General features: G+C 37.9%; 2 protein-coding genes across 4 annotated transcripts in view; one reads left to right on the forward strand and one right to left on the reverse strand.

Moving 5' to 3' along the window:
• LIPC (lipase C, hepatic type) overlaps positions 1-26,241 on the forward strand; it is a 160,350-nt gene extending 134,109 nt beyond the window's left edge. For all 3 annotated transcript variants that reach the window (XM_048955777.1, XM_048955779.1, XM_048955778.1), the window contains exons 3-10: positions 9,774-9,961; positions 11,512-11,691; positions 13,028-13,145; positions 13,790-14,023; positions 15,373-15,615; positions 19,089-19,209; positions 19,879-20,097; positions 21,611-26,241. In XM_048955777.1, the coding sequence (XP_048811734.1) occupies positions 9,774-9,961; positions 11,512-11,691; positions 13,028-13,145; positions 13,790-14,023; positions 15,373-15,615; positions 19,089-19,209; positions 19,879-20,097; positions 21,611-21,716 (1,409 nt within the window). In that variant the 3' untranslated portion in view covers positions 21,717-26,241. The remainder of the gene's footprint in view (positions 1-9,773; positions 9,962-11,511; positions 11,692-13,027; positions 13,146-13,789; positions 14,024-15,372; positions 15,616-19,088; positions 19,210-19,878; positions 20,098-21,610) is intronic.
• Positions 25,780-27,720, reverse strand: part of ADAM10 (ADAM metallopeptidase domain 10) — a 41,429-nt gene continuing 39,488 nt past the window's right edge. The window contains exon 16 of the mRNA XM_048955771.1: positions 25,780-27,348. Within this exon, the coding sequence (XP_048811728.1) occupies positions 27,254-27,348 (95 nt within the window). The 3' untranslated portion in view covers positions 25,780-27,253. The remainder of the gene's footprint in view (positions 27,349-27,720) is intronic.

A 27,720-nucleotide genomic window follows, 5' to 3' on the forward strand; every position in this document is an offset into this window, starting at 1 on the left:
CTTTTTCTTGCATGTCTGAATGCAGCTAACTGGGCATGGGTGTATAGAGTTGCCATTGGGATTTTACTCACACAGCCATTCTTATGATTGATTGTATGATAATTCTTATTACACATCTTAGAATCATAGAACAGAATCATAAAATCACGATGGTTGGAAAAGACTTTTCAGACCACCTAGTCCAACTGTCCACCTACCACCAATATTGCCCACCGTGCTCCTTAGTACTTCACCTACACCTTTGGCACACCTATAGTTCACACAGAATGGTTGGAAAGATGCATCACTGTAACACTGTTCTAGTCCTTATTGTACATTAGCCATGTTCAGCAAGGGCAGCTACTTACCAAGTAGTAAAAACGGCTATCTGGCCGAGCAGCTGACACACTGATCTCTCTTCTGGGCAACTAAATATTAGAGACTGCGATTTCTCGATTGAAAACAAACCGTTATTTCCCCCACATTGAGCTCATAAGAAGTTTTTGTTCTGCTATGTCCCCTCTAAAGCATTAAAGAGGAATGTGATTCCAGCTGTTTCATTAGGTTTTCTCAGCTACTTCCATGAAGCCAAACATGACTTGTAATTGTGTGAAGAATTCATAAGTTTTGAGCCTACGTATTTTGTGCCAGTCAACTGAAGACAGGGGTTATAAAATCAACTTTCCAAGTGCTTTGAAAGATACTTTTTCTTATGCTAATAGATAAGTACAGGAGATTTGAGCTGGCTATGTTGATATTTTTAACAGAATAATCATGCACAAATGGAAATGTAAATTTTTAAATAATCATTGCTGTTGGAAGACATAAATGCTTTATACAAGTCTTTAGGCAACTTCTGTTTTAAATTTCTGTCATGCTTCTCTTTGGAGTTTCTAATGCAGAGTTTCAGAGAGTAAATATCCGATTGATTCTGTGATCTCATTTCTTTCCTACGTTGTCTGATGACTTATACTTATCTGACTTCAGCATGTGTAATTTCAGCTTGCTAAGTCTGCAAGCTAATCAAGGGTGATGTGAAAAATGAGTTTTCACATTGGTGAGTGAACTGAATGAGATGAGCACGAGAGTCACAGCAGCACTGCTTAGGAACGGGGCTGTAGGACCTCTGAGTTCTCTGCTGTAACCTCCATGGTTGTACAATTCCCAGCACCATGCCTTGGCAGCAGTGGCACCTTAACCAGTACTGCGTGTGTCTCACTAAAACTGCAGTGAGTTATTTCCCTACAAAGTATGATGGTGCACATCCAGGCACCAAAGCAGCATACTGTCCCTACCCAGCAAATCTCAGCAGGGATCCTCACCAGCTGAAAAACATCCACCAAACTAGTACCTTTACAAGTAATAATTTCTAATTCTCAGTGTCCCCACTCTGAGTAACATCTTCTTGCTTTTGTTGTTGTTTTTTAAGTAGCTCCAGTCACTAACAGAGATAATCCATCCAGTTAGTCTCCGGCTCCCTCAGCCTTTCTTCATAGGAGAGGTGCTCCAGCCCTTTGATAGTCTCAATCTAAGCATTTACACTTAAAAGCAACACGCCACAAGCACATCAATTTCAGTTTTACACTAACTGCAATACTTGAAATTGAAAAAATCTCTTTTCTTTCTACATTCCTAAACCACTGCAAAACAGCTGTACAAGGATACCAGGGATTTAATTACGGATGTTGTCCTGACTTTTTCCAGCTAGCTAATGTGTTACCCTTTGGTGGGTAGGTGACTCACTTAGAAGCACTGCAGATCGTAGAATCTGGACATCAAACAGCAGCTTTCTTTCTCTTGTAGTAAAGTGTCAGCAACAAAGTGTTTCGGTTTTTTTTTGCTGTTTGTTTTTTGAAAGCTATCTTCCATAAGCCTATGTCATTTACCAGCAGATTTATTCTTTACTGCTGTTGTCTGTTAAACTGAGTTATAGCTATCAGCACTACCTGATTTTTTCTAATACACATTAGAAAACACAGGAATTATTATGATATTTATCTTCATGTTATCTGAGTTATTCCCAAAGGTGACTGGTTTGTAACACCGAAGAGGCAGAGCACAAAGCAGAGGTTACAGAGACTAACCTTCTCTGCAACAAACAAGGAAATTAAATTAGTAACTTCACCATCAGCTAATGTCTTATCCACAAGCATACCCCACTGCTTATTTCCCAAGTACTGCTAACTACCTGGGTGCAAGGTACATGCAGATAATTAGCTGGGATGTACCTTGGATAAAACCATCCATGTTTAGGTGGTCAGCATGCAGTGCTGTAAGCAGTGTCATCTCATGTGATGCACTTACTCAGGGCTCTGTGTGCTAATTCAATCTGGTGATTTACTGTCCTTTCTCTTCTAAGCTATACCCAGGCTACATGCAAACTTGGTGAATCATTCTACTTACTACGGAGCCAAACTCAGCATGATCAAATTCAACATTTGTTGTAGAAGGGATGAGCCCACAATGAGATAACTCCTTATGTCAATCTTACAGGGTAGCTTCCACACGCTGAGATCCAATACTTAGCCAGCTCACTGTCATCTGATTTCCAGCAAAGCAGTTGTAATTCACTAATATGTATATGTATACATGTACTGTGCAGTTCATATCACTTCTTGGACACGAAAGAACTCGGACATCTAAAACCTGTGAACAGTAATAATGCTCAGAAGCTACATCAGGAGGCAAAGCTGTAAGGGGACTAAAGTTCATAGAGCACTAGGCAGGCTCAGGGAGCTCCTGAGGTGAAAGCCCCCAAACCAGCCACAACCCATGAAAGGCACCAAGTGCTCCCAGCTCCCACCGATTTCAAAAGGAAATCTGCAGGCTCCTTGTTAGCCTTGCTGCTGCGTGATCAACTATGAAAAACTTATTTTTCACCATCTGGCAACTGAACTCTTAATTCTTTGTTTGTGCTTTCCGGGCTGTCAGATTTAATATGTCCATTGTTTAATGATCCCATCCTCACCTTTAACAGAGGATTTTTCTGTTACAGAGGATTTTTCTATTTTCATCCCAGCAAATGCCACAATCAAAATTCTTAAATTTCCACTTCTGGAAGATGAGATTTCAGTAAGTAAAATAGGAACTTTTGGAAAAATTTCATAAATCCAACTTACCAAGCCCACAAATCTAACAATTTAAAATAAAAACTAATATTTTCCATGTTTGTTGGATCCAATTTGCTTAGGCAAAACAAACCTGGCTTCAGTACACTTCCACTGTGCTGCCCTGTAGCACAGCTCCTGGTGACAGAACACAGGGCAGTTTCGTTAGCCATCCAGCAGCAAATCCAATAGCATGAGAAGTATGTCAGCAGCTCCTTCATGGTTCAGTTTATTTGGTTCAGTAAACTTATCCCCAGTGAAATATCACAAGCAAAGACCAAAGAAACTCAAGGGAAACATTTTTTCTTTTCATATTTGTATGTTCATGAAGACTGAAGGATTCTGGAGAAAATGAACAAGAGCAGCTGATGAATGTAGACAGCCTGCATTCCATTTCCAAGATGGAAAACATTTATAAAATAAAACCCCTTCAAAGTAGGAAAAGTGTCATATGGAAAATGGTACTTCTGTTCAAAGTGTACTTATTCTCAGAAACTTGTTAAGAGGGGAAAAAGCAGCTTTGTCTGACTGGGATTCCTGAACTCTCTGCTCATACACCAAAAGCATCATGGTAACATAAGCATCCCTGCAGAACCCTCTTTCTGTCTGTCCTGGCTTTCAGATTCTTCTGCTCACAGCATCTACTTAGGGCACATTGTTGGGAGACACTTTTTTGGATCTGGAACTTCTTCTATTGCAAGCTTTCAAACAACAGATGTAGTTTATATATTTGTTCATTTTCCCAATTGTTTTGGGAAACAAATAGATTTTAGTAATGCTTGCTGAGCCCAAACGTATGCTAACAGATCTTCACAGTACACCACTGTGAGATCACTCTTAATAAAAGAGAAGAAAGTAGTACTAGAGTGCTGAGCAGAAATACTCCAGAAGATTGTGAACTACAGCTCACATGGTAACAATGATCATAAGATCATCTATACACAGAAAATCATAATAAATATTATATGACAGCAACAATAAAATCCCTAACAAAAGTTCAGCAGGCAAAATCTACTTAAAATTCCTCCACAATGCATGGATAAAGGATTTGTTTTGAAATAAAAATAATTCCAGACAATTTTTGATAAGGAGTCTCACTTCTAGACATTACTGCATGAAGATACTTTTATAAACCACGTGCACTGCAGAAGTTTCAGAAGAACTGCATGCCTTCATTGTAAAATACGTGTTTGGAGAAATTCAGGATACACTAAAAATGATGTTTAGAAGTGTTTAAATACCATACCAGTGAAAGCATCAAACTCCTGTTTAGATGAACACAGCTAGTGATTCTCAAAGCAACAGTTTCTATGTGCTGCAAAAATAGGATTCTTGTTCAGACAAAAACTGCAAAAGTAAAGCAAAACTATGCTGTATAAAAACATCAAAGGGCACAATATAAAAAAAGAAGATCATCATATCTGAGAGGCAAGAGAATAGGAAAGAAGTAAGGGAGGAGAGGATGATGAAAGCAAAACACAACTCCTGAGAACTCTTTACAATTCTCCCATCATTTCTTTTAAATACAGATATCTTGGAAGTACAAAAATGCCTCGGGATCAGCTGCCAGGTCACCATTCTTAGACTGAGGGCTTTGGATGCTTAGACCTATTTGCTGGAATGAACAAAGCCCACTTACTCTGGGATTTAGTTGCAGTCAAGCTGCGGGCAGACTCTCACTTAACCAGTGCTGCCAGTGTTGATGTGTCATCTCCTTCTGATTGTTACTTCTGTCCTAAGGCTAAAACTCATCCAAATTCTGCTCTTTCTTTCCTTTCCATCGCAACTCTCAATCGTTGTCCATGCACCACTGCCCTCTTTATTTCCCACTGCCTTTCTGCAAACTCCAGAACAGACGTTTTTCTTATTCAGAGTATCATAATGGTGCCAAGCATAAATATTCACGAGGGTGCTTTCTGAGAGTAGCTAATACCAAAAATTCAGAAGTAAATAACATTTCACCGACTTTCCTGTGTAGACAAGACTGGTTGTGCATATGAATACATTGCCTGCACCTCCCAGCCTGGCTCTGCAGCTAGCTCTGCTTTCCACCTTGCAGGGAATGGAGCTAGGATATACTAAACTGATCTGGACTCACAGCCCTGTGAGTTTCACTCTATAATGTCTTTCTTTGCTAATATTTTAAAGATTCTGTTGCCTCTATTTTCTAATTATTTCAAGTTCCTAATTATTTTTTTCTGATCGTTCCACATTTATGCTGCACACATTTCATTTCTCCTTGTCCTACCTAATGCTGTGATCCAGAAATTATGCTGAATTTCTGACATAGCAAGTTGGCACAAGACAAGTGATTTCACTGCAGGATCACACAGCAAAAAAAAGCAAGGCCATAAGCAGAAAATGAACTCTCACTTCCAGTACAGCTCCCTAAAAATAAAACTCTAAAAATGTATAATCTTTTGCTAAGCTGCCTATTCCCCCGCCACTACTCAGTTTACTCCTCTCATGATAGCGTCAGTACACAAGAAATAGCAGCAAGGAAAATGCATATAGGTAATAGAGATTTTTTTCTTGGTTCCTCAGAAATAAAACTGAAGAAAATGTTCTGAACCATAAAGTTATAAGCGAGATACACGTGCAGTTTGAATCCTCCTGCCTACTTTCTCTGGGTTTAGGACTTGGATTTTACTGGAACTGGACAGGAAAATGCTTTCATATCCTACAATACCATATCCTACATCAAACAGTACACCAGCTCAGTTCATTCATTTGAACACCTAGTTCATTCATTTGCTGCTGTGGCCAACAGCTGATGCTTCCTGAACAGGAAAAGTTTACATATACACGTAACACTGTCCCTATATACTGTCACAGTCACCATTCTTTCGCAAGGATCTTCTAAGTAAATGGCATTGTCAATCCATTTAGTAATCCTCAGTGGATTTCTCTTACGTAGACACTTCCATGTTCCAACTGACCTTCCATAAGTGCTACATCACAGCTGGCAGGGAATTCCTCAGTACATGTCTTGTGGAGAACTACTTCAACTTTTGCTATCAAAACGACCCCCACATCTTGTACTAGAAGAGACTAACTGATCCCTTCTCTATTTCTTCCATCCAGTGTATGGTTTTATAGATCTCCATATCACATCACTTTTAGTTCTTACATTTCCTGTCCTAATCTACTTTGTTTCACATTTGTCTTTATTCATTTGCCATCTTCTCTGATAGCATTGTATGAATATATTTCATCCAGGCAGTTTGAGACCATTTCTTCTTTTTGCCTTTAATATCAAGGAAATGCAAGCTCCAAATCAGGCATCTGATTATTTTGGCAGAAACTCTGGCCAAGAATTTAGTCATGCACATATTTGCAAACAAGCACTTCCACAAAGGGAGAGAAAACAGTACTGGAAAGAAGGGCTGCAGAAAATAAAAGGTCAAATGAACATGAAGTGTGTGACTAAAAAATATTGCAAGTATTTTCTTCCCCTACATCTACCTACTTCTAAATATCACTTGAAACTATCAAAGTTTGCATTAGGTAACAGATGGAGATTTATTTTTGTTGCTGTTGTCAGCATTTAATTATAGAAACAATTTGAGATCCATATTATGTGTTAGCCCAAAGTATTCCTGGAAAGATTAATGTTCTAATGATTTCCCAGTATTTGGGCTCATAGAATTCAGATTAGGTCAGATGAAACCCTTGAGGTACTAATTTCAATTTAGCAATTATGGATTGCACAAGTAGCACTTAAACATTCACATTTAGAAGTGCTTTACTTTAGATGAGGAAACTGGGAGGACAGCATATTTGTTACCCCATAAATAATGTATGCAGTTTAATAGTTGTGTAGATGTGGGTGGTGCATCCTTCTCCATCATTTTCAAGGGAGGAGCGCAAGACTGTATGCACTGTTCTGCATGTGGCATCAGCCTGGAATCAGGAGCTGAATTCTGAACATGGAACCATTGCTAGCTTCTTTGTGATCTGGTTTCCCTGCTCTTTGCCACAACTGCCTTACAGGCTTATTATTATTATTATTATTATTATATATATATTTTTTTTAAGTTGGAGAACGAATATGTTCCCTTTTATTTTTTAAATTCAAGAAGATAGAAATGGTTGATTTTGTTAAGCTCAGAATCAGTTTTCTGGTTTTACTTCTCAGCAAACCAACCAACCAAACAAAGCAAGTCATAGTTGTTTTGGTTCATATGCCAAAACTAAAATCAAAACAATTATGATGAAACTTTACTATACTACAATTAAGTGGTATTTACAAAAACAGTCTTACTGTATCTCTTACTGATGCATAGACACATCATTAACACAGATTAAGGAAAGGATGAGCTTCCTCCAGGGTACCAAGAAGTCATGAAATTTCATGTCTTTTTTATGCTGTTCTGCATGAAGGTAATTTATGTTAGCATACGGACCAACGTGACCACATCGTACTGCCTCTCTGAAGGATTCACGTTGAACTAAGATCTACAGAGAACAAGAGAATGAGGGAGACCAACTTTTCCCATAGCTTGTTAGTGGCAGGACAAGGGGAAAAGGCTTTAAACTAAAAGAGGGTAAATTCAGTTTAGATATTAGGAGGACATTTTTTACTCAGAGTGTAGTGAGGTGCTGATCAGGCGGCCCAGAGAAGCTGTGGCTGCCTCATCCCTGGATGTGCTGGTGGGTGGCAGCCTTGCCCACAGCAGGGAAGTTTAATCTTAGGGTCCCTTCCAACCCAAGCCATTCCATGATTCTACAAGTTGGCCACCAACTCACCTGGCTAAGAGGTAATTTGCCAAAAAATCTTCCAAACTCAGTTGCAGTGAGGGCTGAAAAATATTCAGCAGTTTTGTTTTGCAATTTTTGCAGGCTTGCCTATGAAACTCTGCCTTTGATCATGTCTCTCAGTCACTAGCACGACATTTTTAGCAAGAGTGTTGTAAGGTGCCAAACTTTGAGATACGATTTCCTTCTCCAAGTCATTACACGGATTAATAATTTGATGCAGTTGTCTAATGATACAACAGATTCCATTGGAAATTTTCACATTTGAAAGCCACAAAGTTCAAACTATATTTTTAACTCCCTCTCTTAGACTTACTGGCAAGTTAAAAACAACACTAAACATTCTCACAGTGGATATATAAAGAAAACAGCTATTCATGATTGTTTTCTGAAATATGTGCAAACAATAGAGCAACAAAGTGTCAGCACTGTAACAGGCATTGGGAGAACATGAAAATGAGGAATAAACCAAAGAAAGCACACATGTAATGGAAGAGAATTTAAATAATCTTTGTTTTCCTCTTTGTGCTAAAAATGGAACACTGTTGTAGAATGCATCAAGATGTATTTGTAGATATAATACGGAAAAGAATATGTTATGATTTTAGATGCATTCCAAAAGCCTCTGTGAGCATAGAAGTTGCAGGGAGCGCAGACCTACATTGAAGGCACTGACTTCCTCTGTGACCATTTCAAAGGTGCTGTTGAGCAACTGTTGCAGCTTGAATTGGTATGACCTGAAGGCAGTAATAAGAGCTATGTACACTGTTCCCTTTGCTGCTACTAAATTATTAAGTATTATTGGCACGAACATTCTTTCTTTGTATCAAAGGCATTGCTTTAATGCATCTTGGAGTAACATTTTCCTTTCTCAGAGCCAAATCACAGCAATGACTAGGTCAGTTTTGCTATTTATTACCATTGTCTTTTTACCCTTCTGTTGCTTCCAATTTCTGAGCTCTAGTTACACAGCCATCCATATCAGCTGTACGACCTTGTGCTTCATAATTTGAAATTTCTACCTGCTTCCACTGCCGTATTTTCAAGGCCCTCAAGCTGTTAGTGTTTAACTTTGTGGTCTCTGCAGTATCAGCAAATGCCTTCCAACGTTTCTCAGTTTTGTACCTTTCCTGACAGCTTCTTACATTAAATAAAGCACTACACTACAATTAGCCAAGAAATAATCCCCAGGGAGAACACCCTCCCCACTTTACAAGTTTCCTTCTCAAAGATCTGTAGCCTCTCATCTGTCTGGTTCATCACATCCTGACATTTCTTCCTCTAATTCTCATTCATTCTATATTTAATAAATCTATTATCTGGATAATTTTAAGATAAACAACATAAAAGTCTGAAGTCTTATCAGAAAGAGACACCACACTTGCTTACCACACTGCGCTTTTGGTAAGCTTCCATTTTATCATACTCCATTTGTCAGCAATCTCTCTATATTCAGTGTTTTTTTCCTTCTCAATTCATAATGTTGATGAGACCACAGTTCACTCTGCCACTCCTTTCTTAAGAACAGATACCATCCCAGGCACTTAATAGACATTTCTGAAAAGGCTGCTCTATGTGTACCAAGCTACTTCAACTAAAGAATTTTTTTAAAGTTTTACAACCAGAATATTTCATCAAATCCTTCTAGGGAGAAAGAATCATTCATTATGTCATCTAGAAATTAATTGTTATTGCATAAATAGATGGATTCAGATGCACATCTATATTAACTCAAGCTTTGAAATTATAAATCTTTTTTTTCTTTTTTGATACAAAATGCAGAGCTTAGGCCCACCTGGAGTAGGTAACAATTATACACAGATAGAGTTTTGATCTTAACAGTTTACTGTGTCTAATAAGCTGTCTTATAGTAACTTCTCCAGGTTTTAGATTCCATGCTATTATGACTTACTATGAATTTCATTTCAGAGGCACTGGGATCACAGAGTCAGCACTCTAGAACAAAGAAAGATCAGCAAAGCTTAGAAACCAAATTTCAACTCTATACAGACACAACTGGAGGAGCATGTCAGATTTTGTTTAATCAGTTGGAGACTCTTGACAAATGCAGTTTCAATGCCTCTCTTCCTCTCGTGATGATAGTCCATGGCTGGTCGGTATGAACACACATTTTATTTTTAATTCAATCTGATTTAACACATCTGATTTGATATACTTTCCTCCTCATTACGCTAGTGCCAAAAGCAACTTCAGAATTAAAACTAGGATCTCAAAGATGGTGGCAATCACAGCTAAAAATGAAAAGTGGCAATTCTCCACTGAGATTCTGAAGCAATGCTCGAGAAACAATTTTTCCTATGGGAATCCCATGCCAGGAATTAGTTTCAGTCCTGGTTTAAAGCCAGCAGAGTTAGAACAAGCAGCAGAATTAAAGAGCTATGCCTCTGGAGGACTGAGTATTAGATTTCATTCCTCTTGTACATTCACTGCCAGGTATTTACAGGCTTCTTGAAAAGAACTGCACACAAACTGCCCACATCTTTCTCACAGGTACACCTGCAGAGACAACTTCTCTATAAGCTTTTTTCAGTTGAAAAGTCAGTGAATTATCACTGAACTGCTTCCAATTACATGATTAAAAAAGAGAAAAAGCATAAAAAAAAAAACCAAAACTGCTCAATTGCACAGAATTTCTATGCTAGAGTGAAATTTTATCAGCTTCTCTGTTGAAAAAGAAACAAAAGATAAGGCAGGATAAGAAGTCATCTAATTTGAACAGATACCTGATTCTCATAGAATCAGTATCACCAAATGAGAGGCAAAATACACCTTCCTTCTGCCACTGCAAACATACAATCAGAGAAACCTTGAGCAACACCCTTATACACATAACTCTCACAACACAGAACAGCAAAGATGGAATGTTGCCCTAGATTACATTAGCTAAGACTCCCACATGCAAGGATGTTCAAAATCTATGCTCTTCTAAAAGAGAAATTATGGATCTGAGGCTGCTGCTGTCAATATTCAAGATTCACATTCATTTATAGTGCAGAAGTATTATGCTCTGAGAGAAGTATGAATGGAAACCCAAACCTGAGACTTCCAAATTCTGTCAAATGACCAGAAGAGATTAGGATGTTCTGTTATTTAGGAAATAAGTACAACTAGCTCATCCTAAATATGAAATATTAAATAGTAATTCTGGTCCATTAAATTGGGAGCAGTCATAGATGCTAATACAGAAAGTGTGATGCAGTCCTTGAAAAAAGAGCCAGAAAAAGAGAGGGAAAAAAGAGATTTCAAAATGGAATGGCTGTAAAAGGCAAACATTCACAGGTCTGTGGCATTGCAGCTTTCTTCCCCTTTCCTTTCAGTATAAATTTACATGGACAGCTGCTCTTGAAAAAAATCAAACTTTTGGGGCACTTCCATCTCTCTTTAATCAGTAATCATTTCAGTGATAAGAGATCACATCCTAAAATACTTATACATATTCTTGATTTTTTTGTCCACCAAAAATCAAGGATTCTCGGCAATGAAACATGCTGGCAGCCTCAAAAATCTTAGTTACCTGCACTAGCCCTCCTGGTTCATGTTACGGCTTACATTTCCCTGAGCTTCTCATACAAAATACTTGGTAGACGCTGGTTTCTCTTAAGATTACATCTTTAATTTGTTTGTTTGTTTGTTTTAATCTAAACAGGTGGATGGGATTTTAGAAAGTTGGATTTGGAAAATGGCAGCGGCTCTGAAGTCTCAGCATAAACAACTTAATGTGATCATTGCAGATTGGCTTACATTTGCTCACCAGCACTATCCCATTGCTGTACAGAACACACGCTACATAGGACAGGAGATAGCAGACTTTGTGGAATGGCTGGAGGTAAGATGTAAATACCAACTGGTTAATGCTTATTCATTTCAATCAATTCAGTTTCTCTAATATCCTGTAATTTTCTTCCGTTCGTTTTCACACGATTTCATAAAAATCTTTACCGTGTAAGAGAAAAAAAGCAAGTGGTCTTTTTTATCAGAATACTTCCATGTGTCTTTAGAGGTGAGATCATTTCACACTCACTCAGTTTTTCAATTCCCACTTGTGCAGACAGCTGACGTTCTCTGAACTGTTAAACTACTCAACAGTATTTCAAGTTCAGAACTCAGTCAGTAAAAGAAAGTCAGAGCAAGAGTCCTGTACTTTCAAAGCAGGCACATGATCATTTGCAAGTGGCTAGTTCAGCAAAATGGGTCTGTGATCTATCCTTAACTCAGAGTTCAAGCATGACATCACGTCTGTTGGTTTTTTTTGTTTGTTTGTTTTTCCTCTGTTTCCCAAAGATTAGTCTAAAATAATTGCTTGGTGATCCAAAGTTTAAAGGGAGATTTAAGAGGACAGATACACATGATCAAGGGCAGTAATGAGTGCGGAGCCATGCTAATGAAGTGACTACTCATCAAAACTCCCACTAGGTACAAACAAGTGGCTGTCCCTTACAGCAGTTTAGCTATACCTGCAGCCACCTGAATGGAAACATTATAGAGGAGTTCGCAAGGGATTGCTTGTCTCCAGAACTGTTTTAGAAAAAGCAGAAGGCAAAACACTGGAAAGAAAATTACACATATAAACTATGCACCCTGTGTAACTCTTATTTCGGCTATCTCCAGTAATAATTCAAGCTACCTAATTGGAAGTGAAATTTTATCTCTGCACCTCACAATGAATTTTCGAATACATCAATTTAACTATGGTGGGATCTGTGGCAGAAGGAAAACAAGCAGCAGAGCAGAAGGATTTGCAGCCAATACTCCTAAAGGGCTTTCAACAGAAATGGCAGGGCTAGAAGTTACTAGACAACATTCCCATCTAGGAAGAACAGGCAAGAAGGAGAGCCAGAGTCACCACTTACACACATTTGCATCACTACCAACAAACAGTAACAGAACCCCTACTATTTCAGTCGATGGTTTTCCTGAGCATATCACAAAAGTCCAAGTGCCCAGATGGATGGCATTTTCCTGATGCAAACAAAGGAGGCAAGGAATAACACTCAACCAGCAAAGAAATTTAGTGCATGATACAAGCACTTTGTTTCACCTTCAGCATCAACACACAAATTTCTTGAGTTACAACTCGCAGTATTCCTTGTTTGTGGTTAAGCATTTTACTAGTTTACATGTTGCATTTTCTGCATCTAAATCAAACTGCTGTTACCTTCCAGGAATCCATTCAGTTTTCCAGGAGCGATGTTCATCTAATTGGGTACAGCTTGGGAGCTCATGTTTCAGGGTTTGCTGGTAGTTACATCAGTGGTACAAACAAGATTGGAAGAATTACAGGTAAAAAGATTTCAGAATTTTAAAGTTTTAGAAGCTCATTCTCCAAGCTAAACAGCAGCTTTAAACTATGGAGTAAGTATTTTTCCAGCAATCAGTTCCCAAGAAGGGTATTATACAAAAGCACCCAGCGAATTAAAAACAACATACATAACTGGAATATTATTTTTCTGAGTACTGCAGTAATTTGAATATTATTATACAGAGCATCTGATTCTGTGAAGTGAAGCTTTAGAAGTTACAAGTCTCAAATGTAGGCTAAAAGTCAACTTTGTTGTAGGACTGCTGTTTTCAAAAGGACCTCTGAAACGCATGACCTCTAGAGTATCAAAGAACAGAATTAAGTAAACATTTCTCAAAAGACAAAACAGTAGTGAACTTGGCTAACCTATAACAAACATATCTATCTCAGCCTGTGTCCTTGTGTGTATAGCAGTTACTGTTTATTACATCTCTATTTGCCTTTTGGTGTATCCATGTACCCTCTGCAGTACAAGTGTTCTTAGCATTGTTTCTGTCAGTGAAAGACCTTGTAAATTTCCAGTGCTGTATGTTGTTAAATATTTGTTAGACATTTTTTTCTCAAAACAGTATAAGAAAAGCCCATCTATACTATATCACAATTGGATCGTTTGCTTTTGTTGCAGGCCTTGACCCCGCTGGCCCCTTGTTTGAAGGAATGTCACCAACAGACCGATTATCTCCAGATGATGCAAACTTCGTAGATGCCATTCATACGTTCACTAAACAGCACATGGGTCTCAGTGTTGGCATCAAACAGCCTGTGGCCCATTTGGATTTTTATCCCAATGGAGGCACCTTTCAGCCTGGCTGTCACTTCATGCATGTGTATAACCACATTGCACAATATGGGATCACAGGTAAGATCAAATGGACAGCAAGGGCAGCAGAGCTGCAGCTGGATTTATGCTACCTCTGGAAACCACATAGACTTATGGTGCTAAAACATCATCAAATTGGGAACACTATCTCCCACTATAAACAAAGAAGTTTCTTTTCTAGAAGTTGATTATAGATTTTTACATGTACTGAGCTCAAATCATTCTCACTGAATAATAAGAAATGTGGCTGCCTAGCACTTTTGAAACAAGACCATGAGTACACTGCTGTCAAGAACTTTCAAATAATTTTCAAAGGTAATTATTTTGGTGGTAGAGGAAACAAGAAAAAATATTTTAATTAAGCTAGATTCATCTAGTGTGCAATTAGTTATTTCAAATCAAACAAAGCTGTACTACTCACCTTAATTCACCTCTCCCCAAGTCATCATCCTTCAGCTGCACAGAGGGTAATGCTCTCTCCAGGACTTCACTTCCAAAGTTCCAAGCTGGTTTTATACATACAGAAACCCATTTCCAAAGGACCTAAACACAAACGTACAGAGACCATGCAACATACTGAAAGAAGATAAAGGCACTGATGCACGGTGTCAGCCAGAACTGTTAACTGAAAAAAATAAGAGTGCTGTTCACTTGGCATTTCTCAGCTATCACTACACTATATAGAAGTAGATCTTACTTAGCAGATAATTCACGACACCACATAGAAATCTTATCAGTGAAGTCATGTAAAAACCGTCCACTGTGGTATACTCAAATTACACAAAAGAAAATAACTTCTATAATTTGATTTGAAATTTTTAAAAGTATGATTTCCTTTTAGAAAAGGAGAGAAAAGGCACTCATCTTAAAGCACATCTATGTATTTAGTAAATATTATGTATTTCATACATTTTTGGTGACTTTTTTCCCCCAGTTGTAGCTGAAGGCAAAATTCAACATCAGAGCCTGTTAACTCTGATGAGAACAAAATATGACATTATATAAATGTTCAAAAGTCATCAGTGTTGAACCACTCAGAATAAGACAGTAGTCTTGAGTACAGCATGATCTGAAAGGCTGAATGTAGTCTCACACTGTATTTCATGATTAACTTATCAGTCAGGACAATGTAATCAAGGTTCATACTTACCGGCTTGGCCAGACAGGCTTAACAAATGTAAGCAGCAAACTATCCAGTTTTATTAGTATGTGGGTTCAGCCAAACTGTCTTGGATGATCCCAAAAATACTGTTCCTGCATGTATGCTTTCTGAGACAAAAATTGTGACATTTCAGTAGTAAGAGGGGTGGGGGAAGCACAGTAACATATACAGTTGGCTACTCTGCAGCTGGAGCAGTAAAAAGGAACGACTGTTTGTGTACTTTCAGGTATCACTCAAACTGTGAAATGTGCCCACGAGAGGTCAGTTCACTTGTTCATCGACTCCCTGCTTCACGAGGACAAGCAAAGCACAGCGTACTGGTGCAACGACATCAGCACTTTTGACAAAGGATTGTGCCTCAGCTGTAGGAAGAACCGGTGCAACACCCTGGGCTACAACATACGGGAGGAAAGGCTCCCAAAAAGTAGAAAACTCTTTTTGAAAACAAGAGCACGCATGCCTTTCAAAGGTTTGTGGCAGTGTTTGTTATAGTCTCCATGTCATGAAGTGTGGTGACAAGTCTAGGCTTTGTGATCCTGATAATTCATTTATAAGAAAAATCTGCAGGATGATCGATTTGCAGACAGTGAGGAATCCTGCCAGGCTGCCTTGATGACCTCACATCAAATCTGTGCCTTAGAGCCACTGGGTCGACAGGCATTTCTACAGCTGTCCTGTGCGAGTGCCACAGCATCCGCAGCACACAGCCAAGCCAAAGCAGCAGCACAACTGCTCTGGGAGGCCTGTAAAGCCTCACGTTCCAAATTCACCCACATTTTTTCTGTAGCTTGTCTTCAGATAAATTATTACTATAAATTATTACTACACACAAATTATTACTTTTCAGCCAGCGGACAACAGAACAGCTGGACTTTTACAGGCCAGAATGTGGCACTAAAACAAAGAGACCATTACTCTAGGATTTATCACCCTTAAAATATTTTATCAAGAGAACAAAATAACTACCCAAATTCAGAGAGACAGAGGAATCACCACAGAAGAAAGCACAGTCGGTTTCCCGCCTTTTCCAGCACAGGCCCATGGTGCAGGAATCCCCTTCAGAACCTGCTTGTGTCACACAGTGCAACTTCGCACGCAGTGCCTGGTACTCAATTGCAACACCAGAGAATAAAACCCATAAAAATACAATTCACGTACTTTTAAAATACATTTGGAAGCGTTCCTCCTGGTAGTAACTTAGGATTCTTCAGGTCTGGAGCGAAACCTAGGGCAATGCTGTTGCACAGGCTTTCGTCCTCTCACTCTGGTGGCCAAGTGCTGAGCTCTGCTCTCTGGTGACATGGAGCTCTGCTGGGGCGGGCAGGCTGGGAAGCAGGGAAAGGTTCTTTACCAGAGGCTGGTGGGCATGGAACAGACTGCCCAGAGCTCAGCCCAAGCTGCCAGAGTTCAGTAAATGTTTGGACACTCACTGCAGTGTCTCACTTGGAGATCCTATGATTCCTCCCACTAATGCAGCGGTGAAGTACACCACGACTGGAGATAAATGTGCTCAGCCCTGACTGACACTCAGAGCAGTTGAACCCACTGCGGGTCTCATACTTGTTAAAAATGTCACAGGAAGCTGCCTGGAGCAGATTCACAGATTTTTAAAGGCCGTGCAGTTGCCAGTGTTGCTTTGCTGTGTAACAGTCAGGCCACCATCAGAATGGGGAACATACACTGCTCTGATGACGCCATGTCTGCCACGTGCACACACAGAAATAACACCCCTGTGCAGTTTCCTTTCCTGGATATGGAGATAGAATCCCACAGGTGTTGATTTTGATTTTAAACACTTTTTTTTTTTCTCATTTTTATGCTTCAACATGGTCTTCCTTTAAGAAGAAACAGTTGTGGGAAAAAAACATACCAATGCTCAAACAATAATTTCCTTTCGTAACAGTTCCAAAACAAGGCGGCACCAGTGGAAGGATGTGTGTGAAGTGATCTTTGTAATGTTCTTAAAAAAAAAAAGTTTGAAGATCACGAGAGAAGCTCAAAGAGAGGAAACCCAAGGAACTCAGCATCATTTTTCACATTTCATGAAATCAGACATTTTTCAAGTTACGTTCTGGAGTGTACAAATAAAAAAGCAATTGCTACAAAGAAGGTAACAATTATAAAGTCACGATGAGACCCTGAGCCAAGCAAAGTTTTTATGTAAACATGCTCACCTTTCTTCTTTGAGTATCATAAGCACTGCACAAGACCAGGCTTCATAAGAACAGTCAACTTTCACAAGAAACCCAGAGCAAGACAGAATAGCAATAGGTGATTTGTAAACAAGCCTTTCTGCACACTTTGTCCTTGTCAGGTCTGCATTTCTGGCTGGCAGCAAAGAACTGGTCATTTTGCTTTTTGATAAGTGGCAACTTTTCAAAAGAAAACTGTACTTCAATATACAGTAACTTATGAAACAGCAACAAAAATACACACCTTTTTCAGCTGTGTATTTTTTTTCTTTTTTCCACTGTGGAAGCCCACAGCTGCACAAAGGTCTATCTGTGCACATACTGGAAAAGATGACAGGGCAGCAGTAGCATTATGTGTGAAGCCTGAAGCAGGTGATTTTGAGCATCTTCCCACTCAAAAGCACTTATGATGCAATATACACACACACTGCAGTAATGTTTAACAGAACAGTTTCCCATGTGCAGTTTTACCACATTGCAAGGATAAATATCACCACCTATTAATTCTCCCAAGTACTTTCTGATATTTGTCAATAAAAATGACTGAGGGTTTCCTCCCTAATATCCAAACAGTTGTGGGCAAGGAGGCAGTTTGCAGATGGGAAAACCACATTCCGCACTGCAGAAGTGTTTTAGAGCTGGCTTGCTTTAGATGTCTCCATTGTCACTGCATGTCTGGTTTTATTTTTATGTGTTTGTCAATATATAACAGTGATGAATTAGAGCTACAAATAGCATATCCTGATAAGTGGTGCGTAAAATGCAGTGATGATTGTTAAAAAGTTTTTGAGAAAATAATGGATCTGATGTTGATGTCAGAAGTTGATGAAGAGCCACCACATGTGGGTATTGTCAAGTTGAAAACTCTCAGGCGCCATTATCACCCAACAGTAACTTTTCCATAGTACATTTAAGTGGCTACAGCCAGATCTTTTCTTTTGGTAGACTTGCTAGACAGGTAAGTGTTGGAAATTCAAAACTAGATGATAATATCTGAGTACACAAGGCCTCTAACTATATGGTGTTTTTTGTTTTTTTTTTTTGTTTGTTTGTTTTTGTCTTTTATAGTTCTCTAAATGCCAAACAGCTTTAATCAGAAAACTGACAATTCCTTAGTCATTCTTCTTTCTCAGAAGCATGCCATTATCTTCAGTCCAAAGACTCTCCTAAACACAATTCTTGGAGAAACCACCAAACCTCAAAGCACTAATGACATCTTTCTCACAGTAATGTGATTGAACAAAGTCATATTGTTAGCAGATGCGTATTAAGCACAATGTTTTATTATGCAGCCAACGGAAGTCTTTTGCTTTGCAAGGAAATTTTCCAGAGAAAAAGCCTGACAACATCTTATAAGGTCTTCAGTCTTTATTGTACACCTCTAAACACGTCCAGTCAGAAGGATTCCTCTGCTGGTTGGACAGAGCTTGCCAGACATTCCAACAATTAAATTTCAGAAGAGCAAAAACATTTCCCATGGGAGAGTGTTTTACTCTATAAAGGGAACTCTGCCCAGGTTACCTTCCTCCCCTCCCCTCCTCAATGCTTTTAAAAAGAGCGGTAGGGCCCCCAAGCTTTAATACAACACATCAATGATAAATAGATGTATGCTTTAATTGTACAAATTCATTTTAAAATAAAATGGAAGTATCAATCAAATTCCTGCTTTGAAAGACAGTCCTATGTCTGAGAAATCTATTGTTTCTTCGACCATTAATTTCATCACTTTGTAAATTCTCCCTTTCTACAGTCTATCACTATCAGTTCAAGATCCACTTTATAAATGAAATCCAAGGCAAGAAGATAGACCCAAGTTTTACCATGTCTCTGACAGGCACTAAGGACGATGCTAAAAACCTGCCCATCACAATGTGAGTATTGACATTGCATGTCATTGGACAAGTAAGGAAAGAAAGGTTAATTTACCATGTCACTTGGATAATCAAGCTGTGAATGACTTGGTTTAACTACAAGTAATTGGAGACGAACCAGCAGTTGTCCTCTCTTCACCAACACTCCCTCACAATTATGAATTTTTACATTATTCATGCAATTCTTCTATGAAGGATCTCTTAAACAAAACAAATAATCTTGGAGGTTTCTCTTAAGATTTGATATCCTGTCCACTTTGGTCCATCCCAAGCTAGCACAGGGATGAAGCAACTGCAATTAAGGTAAAGAAATTTGGCTATTTCTCACGATGGATACGTTGTCGGCATTATCAAAAGTAAAGGCAGTCTTTGCTCTAGGAGACAGAAGGCATAACACAGTTAGTATTATGGAACACCTCTTTTACATTCAGAAACCACTGGTACTTCACTACCTGTCCAAGCTTCTCCTAACTTCTGCCATTTTTTCCAAGCAAGTTGTTGTATTTCACAACTCCACTCACCTAGAGGAAGAGTATGCCAGAGGCAGTAATGTCCTCTCTGGAGGGAGGAACAGTTCTTTCTTTGATTTCAAAGAAATAGTTTATTTTTCTTAATAAACTTCAACCCATTATAATTGAGACAGCATTATTCTATTTTTGATTTCTGCAGAGTTGAAGGAATTAATGGGAATAAAACCTACTCTTCTCTCATCACACTGGACACTGATATTGGTGAGCTACTAATGATCAAGTTTAAATGGGAAGGAACTGCAGTTTGGAAAAATATCTGGGACAAGTTTCAAACCATAATACCATGGACAAAAGACACTCATCGACCAGGGCTCATAGTGAAGACAATACGAGTGAAAGCAGGGGAAACACAGCAAAAGTAAGTGCAATGAAAAGAACCTGCTTCTGTAATAAGACAGACACTTAGCAAACAGGTGCTCCTAGCTCTACCACAATGATCCCAGTCCCTGTACTCAAACCAGCCGAGTTTATCCATGTCCAGCCTCTATCATTTTATTTTTTTTTAATTTTAGTCTCAGATCAAAATGCATGATTTTGAAGTGACTTGTGAGAAGAATTTTTGTGCTCAGGTCTAAAATGAATTGTGGGAAATATTCTGGCTCACTAATAACACTAATCTGAATTTAAGGCACCACTGCCTTGGGTAACGGTGCAATTGATAATTGGGAATAAAGGACAGAGAAGGAGGGAGCAAACAGATCCAAGGAAGAACTCAAACAAGCAATGCATTTTTTCTACACAATAGTAATAAATGATAGCAATTTCTTATTTTTAGAATCTGATTACCTCACTCTATAAGGACCATAAGAAATTTCAAAGAAACAAATATAAACCAAAATAAATACTGATTCAAAATTTAAGGCCTTGAAAATTCAAAATCCTACTTGGAAAAATAAGACAAACCTCAATTATTTGCTTTTCAAGATACACTTGTGTTTTTGGAACTGGACCCACAGATCTGAGTGGTACTGGTCTCCAAATACAGCAAATGCTATTAATACTTTTGAAATTGCTTATTTGGACAGAAATTTCAGCCAGAAGAAATAACAAAATTTGTAATTATTCCTACTGCTTTAATCCTTTGAGAAATTTTAATTGAGCATTATAATTAACAAGAAAATCATGTCTTACCTTGCAACTGTGGCTCAGCCTCAGGTGTTTTTCCTTGTTATGGTCTCCTTCTTACCAGCACACCAGTTACAACCACATGCAGACTTCCTGTGGAACAGTATTTATTGGCAGAGCTGCAGCTCCTTGATGCTAACAAAAAATCCCCACAAATTGGGCAATTTAAAAGGGTGGCAGAGGAGGATCATATATATTTTTTTCCCCTTTCCAAAAGTGTGTTTCATAGATACTTCTTCCTAACCCAGCACTTTGCACACTCTCCTGCCAAAAATATACATAAAACTTGTTTTTGTAACATCTCCTGCTGTTCAGTACTGACCTGGCTGCCAAAACAAATTAAACTGTGTGGTACAATGCAAACTGGAGAGCTGTTTTAAAAAAAAAAAGATTTTGTACCTTGAGAAAAAAATTCCTCTCCAACAGTCCTGTATCATTAACATAGAACAAGCCAATTGCTACTGATACACTACTTAGGATAAACTGGAAAAAGGGTAAATGGTGGGGGGAGTTCAGGTGGTATTTTCAGCTATCTAACAATATTTAGAAGCTGTTTTGCTGTAAGAAGCAGAAGTTTTTGCCAATATTTTAAAGAATAATATGCTCTGTTTTCTTTCTGTGCAATCTGGGATGTCACAGGAAGGTAAGTACAGGAAATGTAAAGACGGTGTATTTAGAGAGCCATTTCTTACAGACAGCATCCCTTAAAAGTATTATTCTGGTTACACGCTTTGTTTTCTTCCTAGAATGACATTTTGCTCTCAAAGTATTGACAACATTCACCTTTATCCAGCCCAAGAGAAAACATTTGTGAGATGTGAAGATCGACTTCGGCAACAAGAGCGAAAGTGAGCAAGAAGAAAAACCAACTAATAAGCAAAACATATTAAAAATAGCACACATCTAGCAGGATGTTTTAAAAACACTCAGCGATACCAAGCACAAATCTACAAATTCCGATGGCTTCAGAGGTGATGAAGAGAATACAAACAAATGTAAATTCTGTGATGCAATGGTAAACTGAAAGGCACTGTGCTGATATGCAAGCCTACTCTCAGTGATCAAAGAGCAACTTTATTGACAGCAACTGTTAATTTTAAATTAGTTGAAGTCTGAAATAATCCTTGCTGGAAATCGAAACGCTACTATTTGAAATAATCACTGATACAGCTCTTTGCAAGGAGTATCGTTTCCAGTTAAATACTTTGAATCATCAATAGTGAAAATCCATTAAATATTTCCTAAATTATTTCATAGTGCAGATGGAGTTCAACAGTAAACATACCCCGAGATAGGCAACACTGTCAACAAAAAGTCTGAATTTCTGATTTGATGACTTTCAAAACTAGAAAACATCTCAATGTACAGAATGCTTGAGCTATTCCTTATAACTATATGGCAAGGAAAATAACTACATCACCCCAAAAAGCTATGCCTTACTGGAAAATGCTTTGCCATTTAGCCGTTATAGTGTACTAATTTAAATCAATAGTAATTTAATAATGCTTAACGTTCTACCCACCACTGTGGCACAAAGAAGTTCTGTCAACTTGCGTGTGAAAATCATATTTACTTGTTTGTGTAACACTTGCAATTTTTACATTTTAAATTGCTGTATAGCAAATCTTACTATCATTTTAAACTGCATTAATAAATGAAAATGGTAAAACTTTTGTCCTCAGTGCATATAAATAAATCTAAAGAATTCAAACATACAGAATTCCATTGTTTTCCATATTGGAATATAAACTACACAAATAAACTGTCATCTCAGATCAGTCATGTTTTATGCTTACAGGAGAGCATAAGTAAAATAAGTAGAAATAAGTAGAAAGTATTTCATTTGTCACTGAGTAACTAAGTACAATAATCATTAAAATTATGTTTCTGTGGCTATTCTGAATGTATTTGTTTTAAATGTTCTCTAAATTTGAAAACAGTCACAAGAACTGATATCATACCAAGATACTGAAGGAAATTTGGAATCAAAATAATTAGATGTTACCAGAAGTACAGTAAGATGATTTAAAAAGCATAAGGAATGAGCAGAGCAGAACCAGGAATCCTGCAAGCAGCTAACCATCATCAAACAGCGAACGCAGACAACTTTGCTGATCATAGTAACTCCCAGAATGGTAACTCCTAACTTTTAAAAGCTGTTTTCAGTAGCTAACGTCCATGTAAGTAAACAGGAATAATCAATACAGAAAAAGGAAGACTGAAATAAAGACCTCATAAGAACCACCCCGGCTGGTGAGACAGCTTCTGATGAGAGTTGTACGACATAAAACACACACATTCTCACAGCTTTTTAGGTTATGGCTTTCCTGTAGCAACACACCCGAACACACTTGGCACGTTTTAGACAGTAAAATTAGCCTTTAATAGCACTACTACTTACGTGCTAAGAAGGTTGATACAGGGATCCTCTATAAAGAAGTTTAAAAGCATTAGTCCAGGAAAAGTGGGTGAAAAAGTCAAAGATGCCTACAGTGTGCTGAAGCCCAAAGAGCAGCAATACTGCAGCTTGGGGACTTCTCAGTTCTCTGGGGAAAAAACATCTTTCAGTTCAGATGTAAACAAGGAATCTCCTCAGGTAACACACCTTGAAAACTTTCCTTCAGCCGAACAGAAAAATTAAGAGAACATTCAGAATTTAAACTCTTGAAGATACAAATAAATTTATTCTGATATCATTTTTCACAATTTAGATGTTCAAACTAGTCCTGTGCCAAGTAAATCCTGTGTTTTTGATAGCTGCTAGACTAATTTCTGATTTAAAAATAATAAAGCCTATGTGGCAGCAAACACCAACTGCCTGGCACTGCCAGAAGGCCATAGCTATGATTCCAAGTAGCTATAGCAGTGCCTCACATTGCGCTCAAACTGTTGTTAGGTCATTAGAATACTGAACTGACACCCTGACAGCCTCACGTCTGCTCCTGTCAGAGGAAGCACAGTTGAGAGTAGCATAAGGACTGCTGAGCCTTTAATCACCTGTGTTATAATGAGCCACCAATGTAACATCTGAGGCAAAGCCTGTGCTTTGTTCTCTCCTGCCTTCCCAAAAAGCAATATTGGAACATTAATCAAAGGCCAAAGTACATCGTTGGTTTCTGATCTGTCTGGTTTAAATAAAATGAAATTTCATGGTACAAGGGGAGTCTGTGATGGCCTTCTCTCATTCCTACCATTCTGACTACTCGTGTTTCTACAGCCAACAGTGACGCTCCACGAACACAACAGTAAGAAATATGCTCAAGTGAATAGCCATAACAAGGGATTATTAAGTCAAACATTAGTTAAAAAACAGCTATTTGTGTCCTCATTGTTTTCCCCTAAACACACTTAAAAATACATGCAATGTGTTTTATATGCTTAGGCATTATTCTACTGCTTTGGTGTGAATTCCCAGAAGTGTAAATACAAAAACTGCCAAATCTATTAGGTAACCACGATGCTGGTACGCACAAGGGATCTACTCCAACTGTTATGTTATTATCTTTTGCCCTAGCAGTGCTACTTAGCTATAAAGGGAAACACTCAAAAATATCATGGGGAAAGCAAGTACTGTGAGAAAGGAACTCTGAATGTGCTTTTATTACATCAAAGCATATCCCGCTCAGTTAGGGAAACAGATGCCTAAGCAGACTATTCTCAACAAACATCCCTGAGAGGAAAGACTAGCTGGAGAAGTTGGCATTTAAAAGCAATCTTATCTCTTAAATCAACTTTAAAATGTAAAAGAAAACAGACACACAGCTTGGAAAGCTTGAAAACACCTTGCAAAAAGCAGATTTGATCCGTCTCAAGGTCTAATCCATTAATTGTGTGCTGAGATTATTCCATGTTAGTTGGGATATTCCTCTTCAAAAATAAATTTATTTTACAATCATTCGCTAGCTATAATTCCAGGCTTGAATAACGCAAGAGTAATTAGTTTCTACATCAAAGATGAAAAAGAGATAGCTTTAAGTCACTTGTGTGATCACAGCAATGAAGACAGACATTTTTAGGGATTTTCCTTAAACAGCACAAGAATATTTACTCTTGCATTTAACCATGAGATGTGAATAGAGATGCACTTGGAGAGTATACAGGTAGTGCAATTGCTTCTGACTGCAACTGCCCATTCACAGCAACAGCAAAAAAGTCTGCATATTCCTTTTTGCCTTCATGGTTTAAAAAGTAAATGGATCTTCAAAAGCTGATTTCATCAAGTCTATTTATTAATGCATTTCAAGTTTCAAAAAACCTTACATATCTTTGCACAATACTTCATTTTTATTTTTATTTTTTTTGCAATTTTAGTAAAAATTTCCAAAGTGAACAAAAAAGATACTGTATAAAACACAGTGGACATGAAATTGACAGTAGTATTCCATTGCCTTGAACTTTCTTTTTGATTTACCACATCTTGACTTGCAGTGGAGAGTTCAGTGCACATTTCTCTTTTCAGAAAACATTTAACTTAGACTCAAAATAAAATAGGGCAGCGTTTGTCTGCCGAAATCCTACCACAGGATAACATTACAGGCAAAAAATGTACATGTTCCAAAGTCTACCACACCCAAGAAGTTACTAAGAACTCTTGCTGAAGAAAAGTCACCATTTTAGAAATGCAAACCCACTTCCAATCTTTGCACAGTCTTAAAACAAATGTATTTAAAATGATTTAAAAGCAACTACATACACTTCTATCTAGTTAAGATCATTTAGAATTATTTATATAGTCTATTGGACCAGGGTTTCATGTACAAAATTTGTCTCTAAACCATGTACAAAAAGCTGTATTTTGAAAAAGTCACCACATACTGTACAAGTTTACAAGGAAGAGATCCCATTATATTCAGTAATATTTTTGGCCTTGCTGGCTTGCGTCACATTATGAGAATGATTGTGTAAACCTTATACTCTTAAGAAACAAAAAAAAAAGAAAAAACAAAACCCAAAACAAACAAAGGAAGCCTGTCCAACCTTAGTAAGTTTTCTCCTAAGCAAAGCCAGGAAAATCGTAGCCATTTACGCCTCTAATTAGCTCGGTGCTTTTGGAAAACAAGCAATAAATATATCAAAAGCTTAAACAGCTTGTAATGCCCTCCTTTCATCTCCTGCATAGCAGTAAGCACCTTAAGAAATCTTTTGTTTTCACTTTTAAAAATGCCAATTATTTACATTCGTAATAAAAACTTTGGAATGGGACATTGTGCTGTTGAACTTCACTACTGTTAGAAAATGGCTGGGAAAGTTGGTAGTCCTAACTACAGTTTTAACTCTGCCACAATAAGCTGGGCGAATCACTACTTTAGTGGTTATCAACCAACAGCATCTTGCTGAAAAGTTACTCAAATATCCGATAAATTAAAAAAGAAAACAAACCACTGCTTCCATTTCTTTCCTCATCCCTCAGAATCACGAACTCATCACAATGAAGGAATATTGAACATCCCAAATAAACTGGTAGCAATTTTTAAAACAAGTTGAAAAACAGGCAGAATTTTCTACTAAAGCATGGAAAGATTTCATCTAACTATTCGTTATTGAACTGAACAATCAGACAAATTAAAAACATTGATGCTGAGCTACAAGACATCAGACGTTATATAAAAAATTTGAAACATTCTGGTATTTGCAAAGCTTGCACAACACCTGCTGTATCTCTAAAAGACCATTCAATCTTGTATGCTATGTCTTAGCAGCTGTTTGAGAAAAGATAAAATGAGTGCTTGAAACAACTTTGATCATGATAAAAAGTTTGATTCAAAATTGCTGTGTAAAGCATCACAGGATCCTTGACCATTACACACCATCATCCTCTGTTATCCTGAGTATGTCAATTAAACAGTAATTTCTTCATTAATAGCGGAAAAGTTTTATAATACAAAGAAACATCCATATTGCAATTCTCTTGTTTACAATTGCACACAAGTACGGGTGTACGTTAGAAATACATGTCTGCATATAACAATGTATATACATTGGCAAGTCATGTCTCCAATGCTGAGGTGGTCTAGCTTCCTAGCCTTGTCTGGCAGTTGAAAAATATATATTTTTTCAATTCTTGAATAAAAGTTTTACTACAGCCATATTTGCCTGCAAGTGAAGAAAATGCAGCAATGAAGAGCACAGGAGGGAGAAAGAACCATGATGCTCTAGGATTTTGTGCCACTAAATTAAAAGTATGCAAGAAAAACGCTTTTCTTCTTTTTGAGCTGGAAGATTCACTCGTCAAAAAATTCACCATTCCCACTTGTTTTGAGGGCAAATCATGCTTTTTTTTTTTCTTCAATTGTTGAGAGTTAGACTGGGGACAACGATTTATTAGGTTTTTCTTTGGAGTGAGTTTTCCCATTGTAGGCACTAGGAAGAACCAAGGCAAAAAGCTGCAGTCAATGTCTCATATGTCCCATCTGATAGCTCTCTCGGGGCCTTTGTCGCTGCGGTGGCTGAGCAGTTTGTGGCGGTCTCCTCCTTTTTAAAGTGCCTGTTTCAAAGAAAGGCACATTATTAAAACAAGTGCAGAAGAAAAGACTTCCAGAAAAGTTGCCCAGCCAATAAACGATAAACGTAACGACTTTTTTGAAAAGCTTCAGACTTAGAACTGCAATGTTTTAAATACACGATTAAACACATACAGCATTCATAGAGTACTTTTTCTTATCTCAGTAGTAGTTCCTTTAACAGTCCAACTCTTATGATACGTAGTATGGAATATAAAATGAAAGGAAGTCTGAGACAGAAAGCCTTTTCAAAGTCTTTCTTTTGTTATGCATATTATATTATAGGGAAATAAGGAAAGAGTTCTATTTTTATCAATTGTTCCCATGGCACGAATTCCATTTCAAGTTTTGTAGCA

Source organism: Lagopus muta, chromosome 10, assembly GCF_023343835.1.
Source record: "Lagopus muta isolate bLagMut1 chromosome 10, bLagMut1 primary, whole genome shotgun sequence".
NCBI lineage: Eukaryota > Metazoa > Chordata > Aves > Galliformes > Phasianidae > Lagopus > Lagopus muta.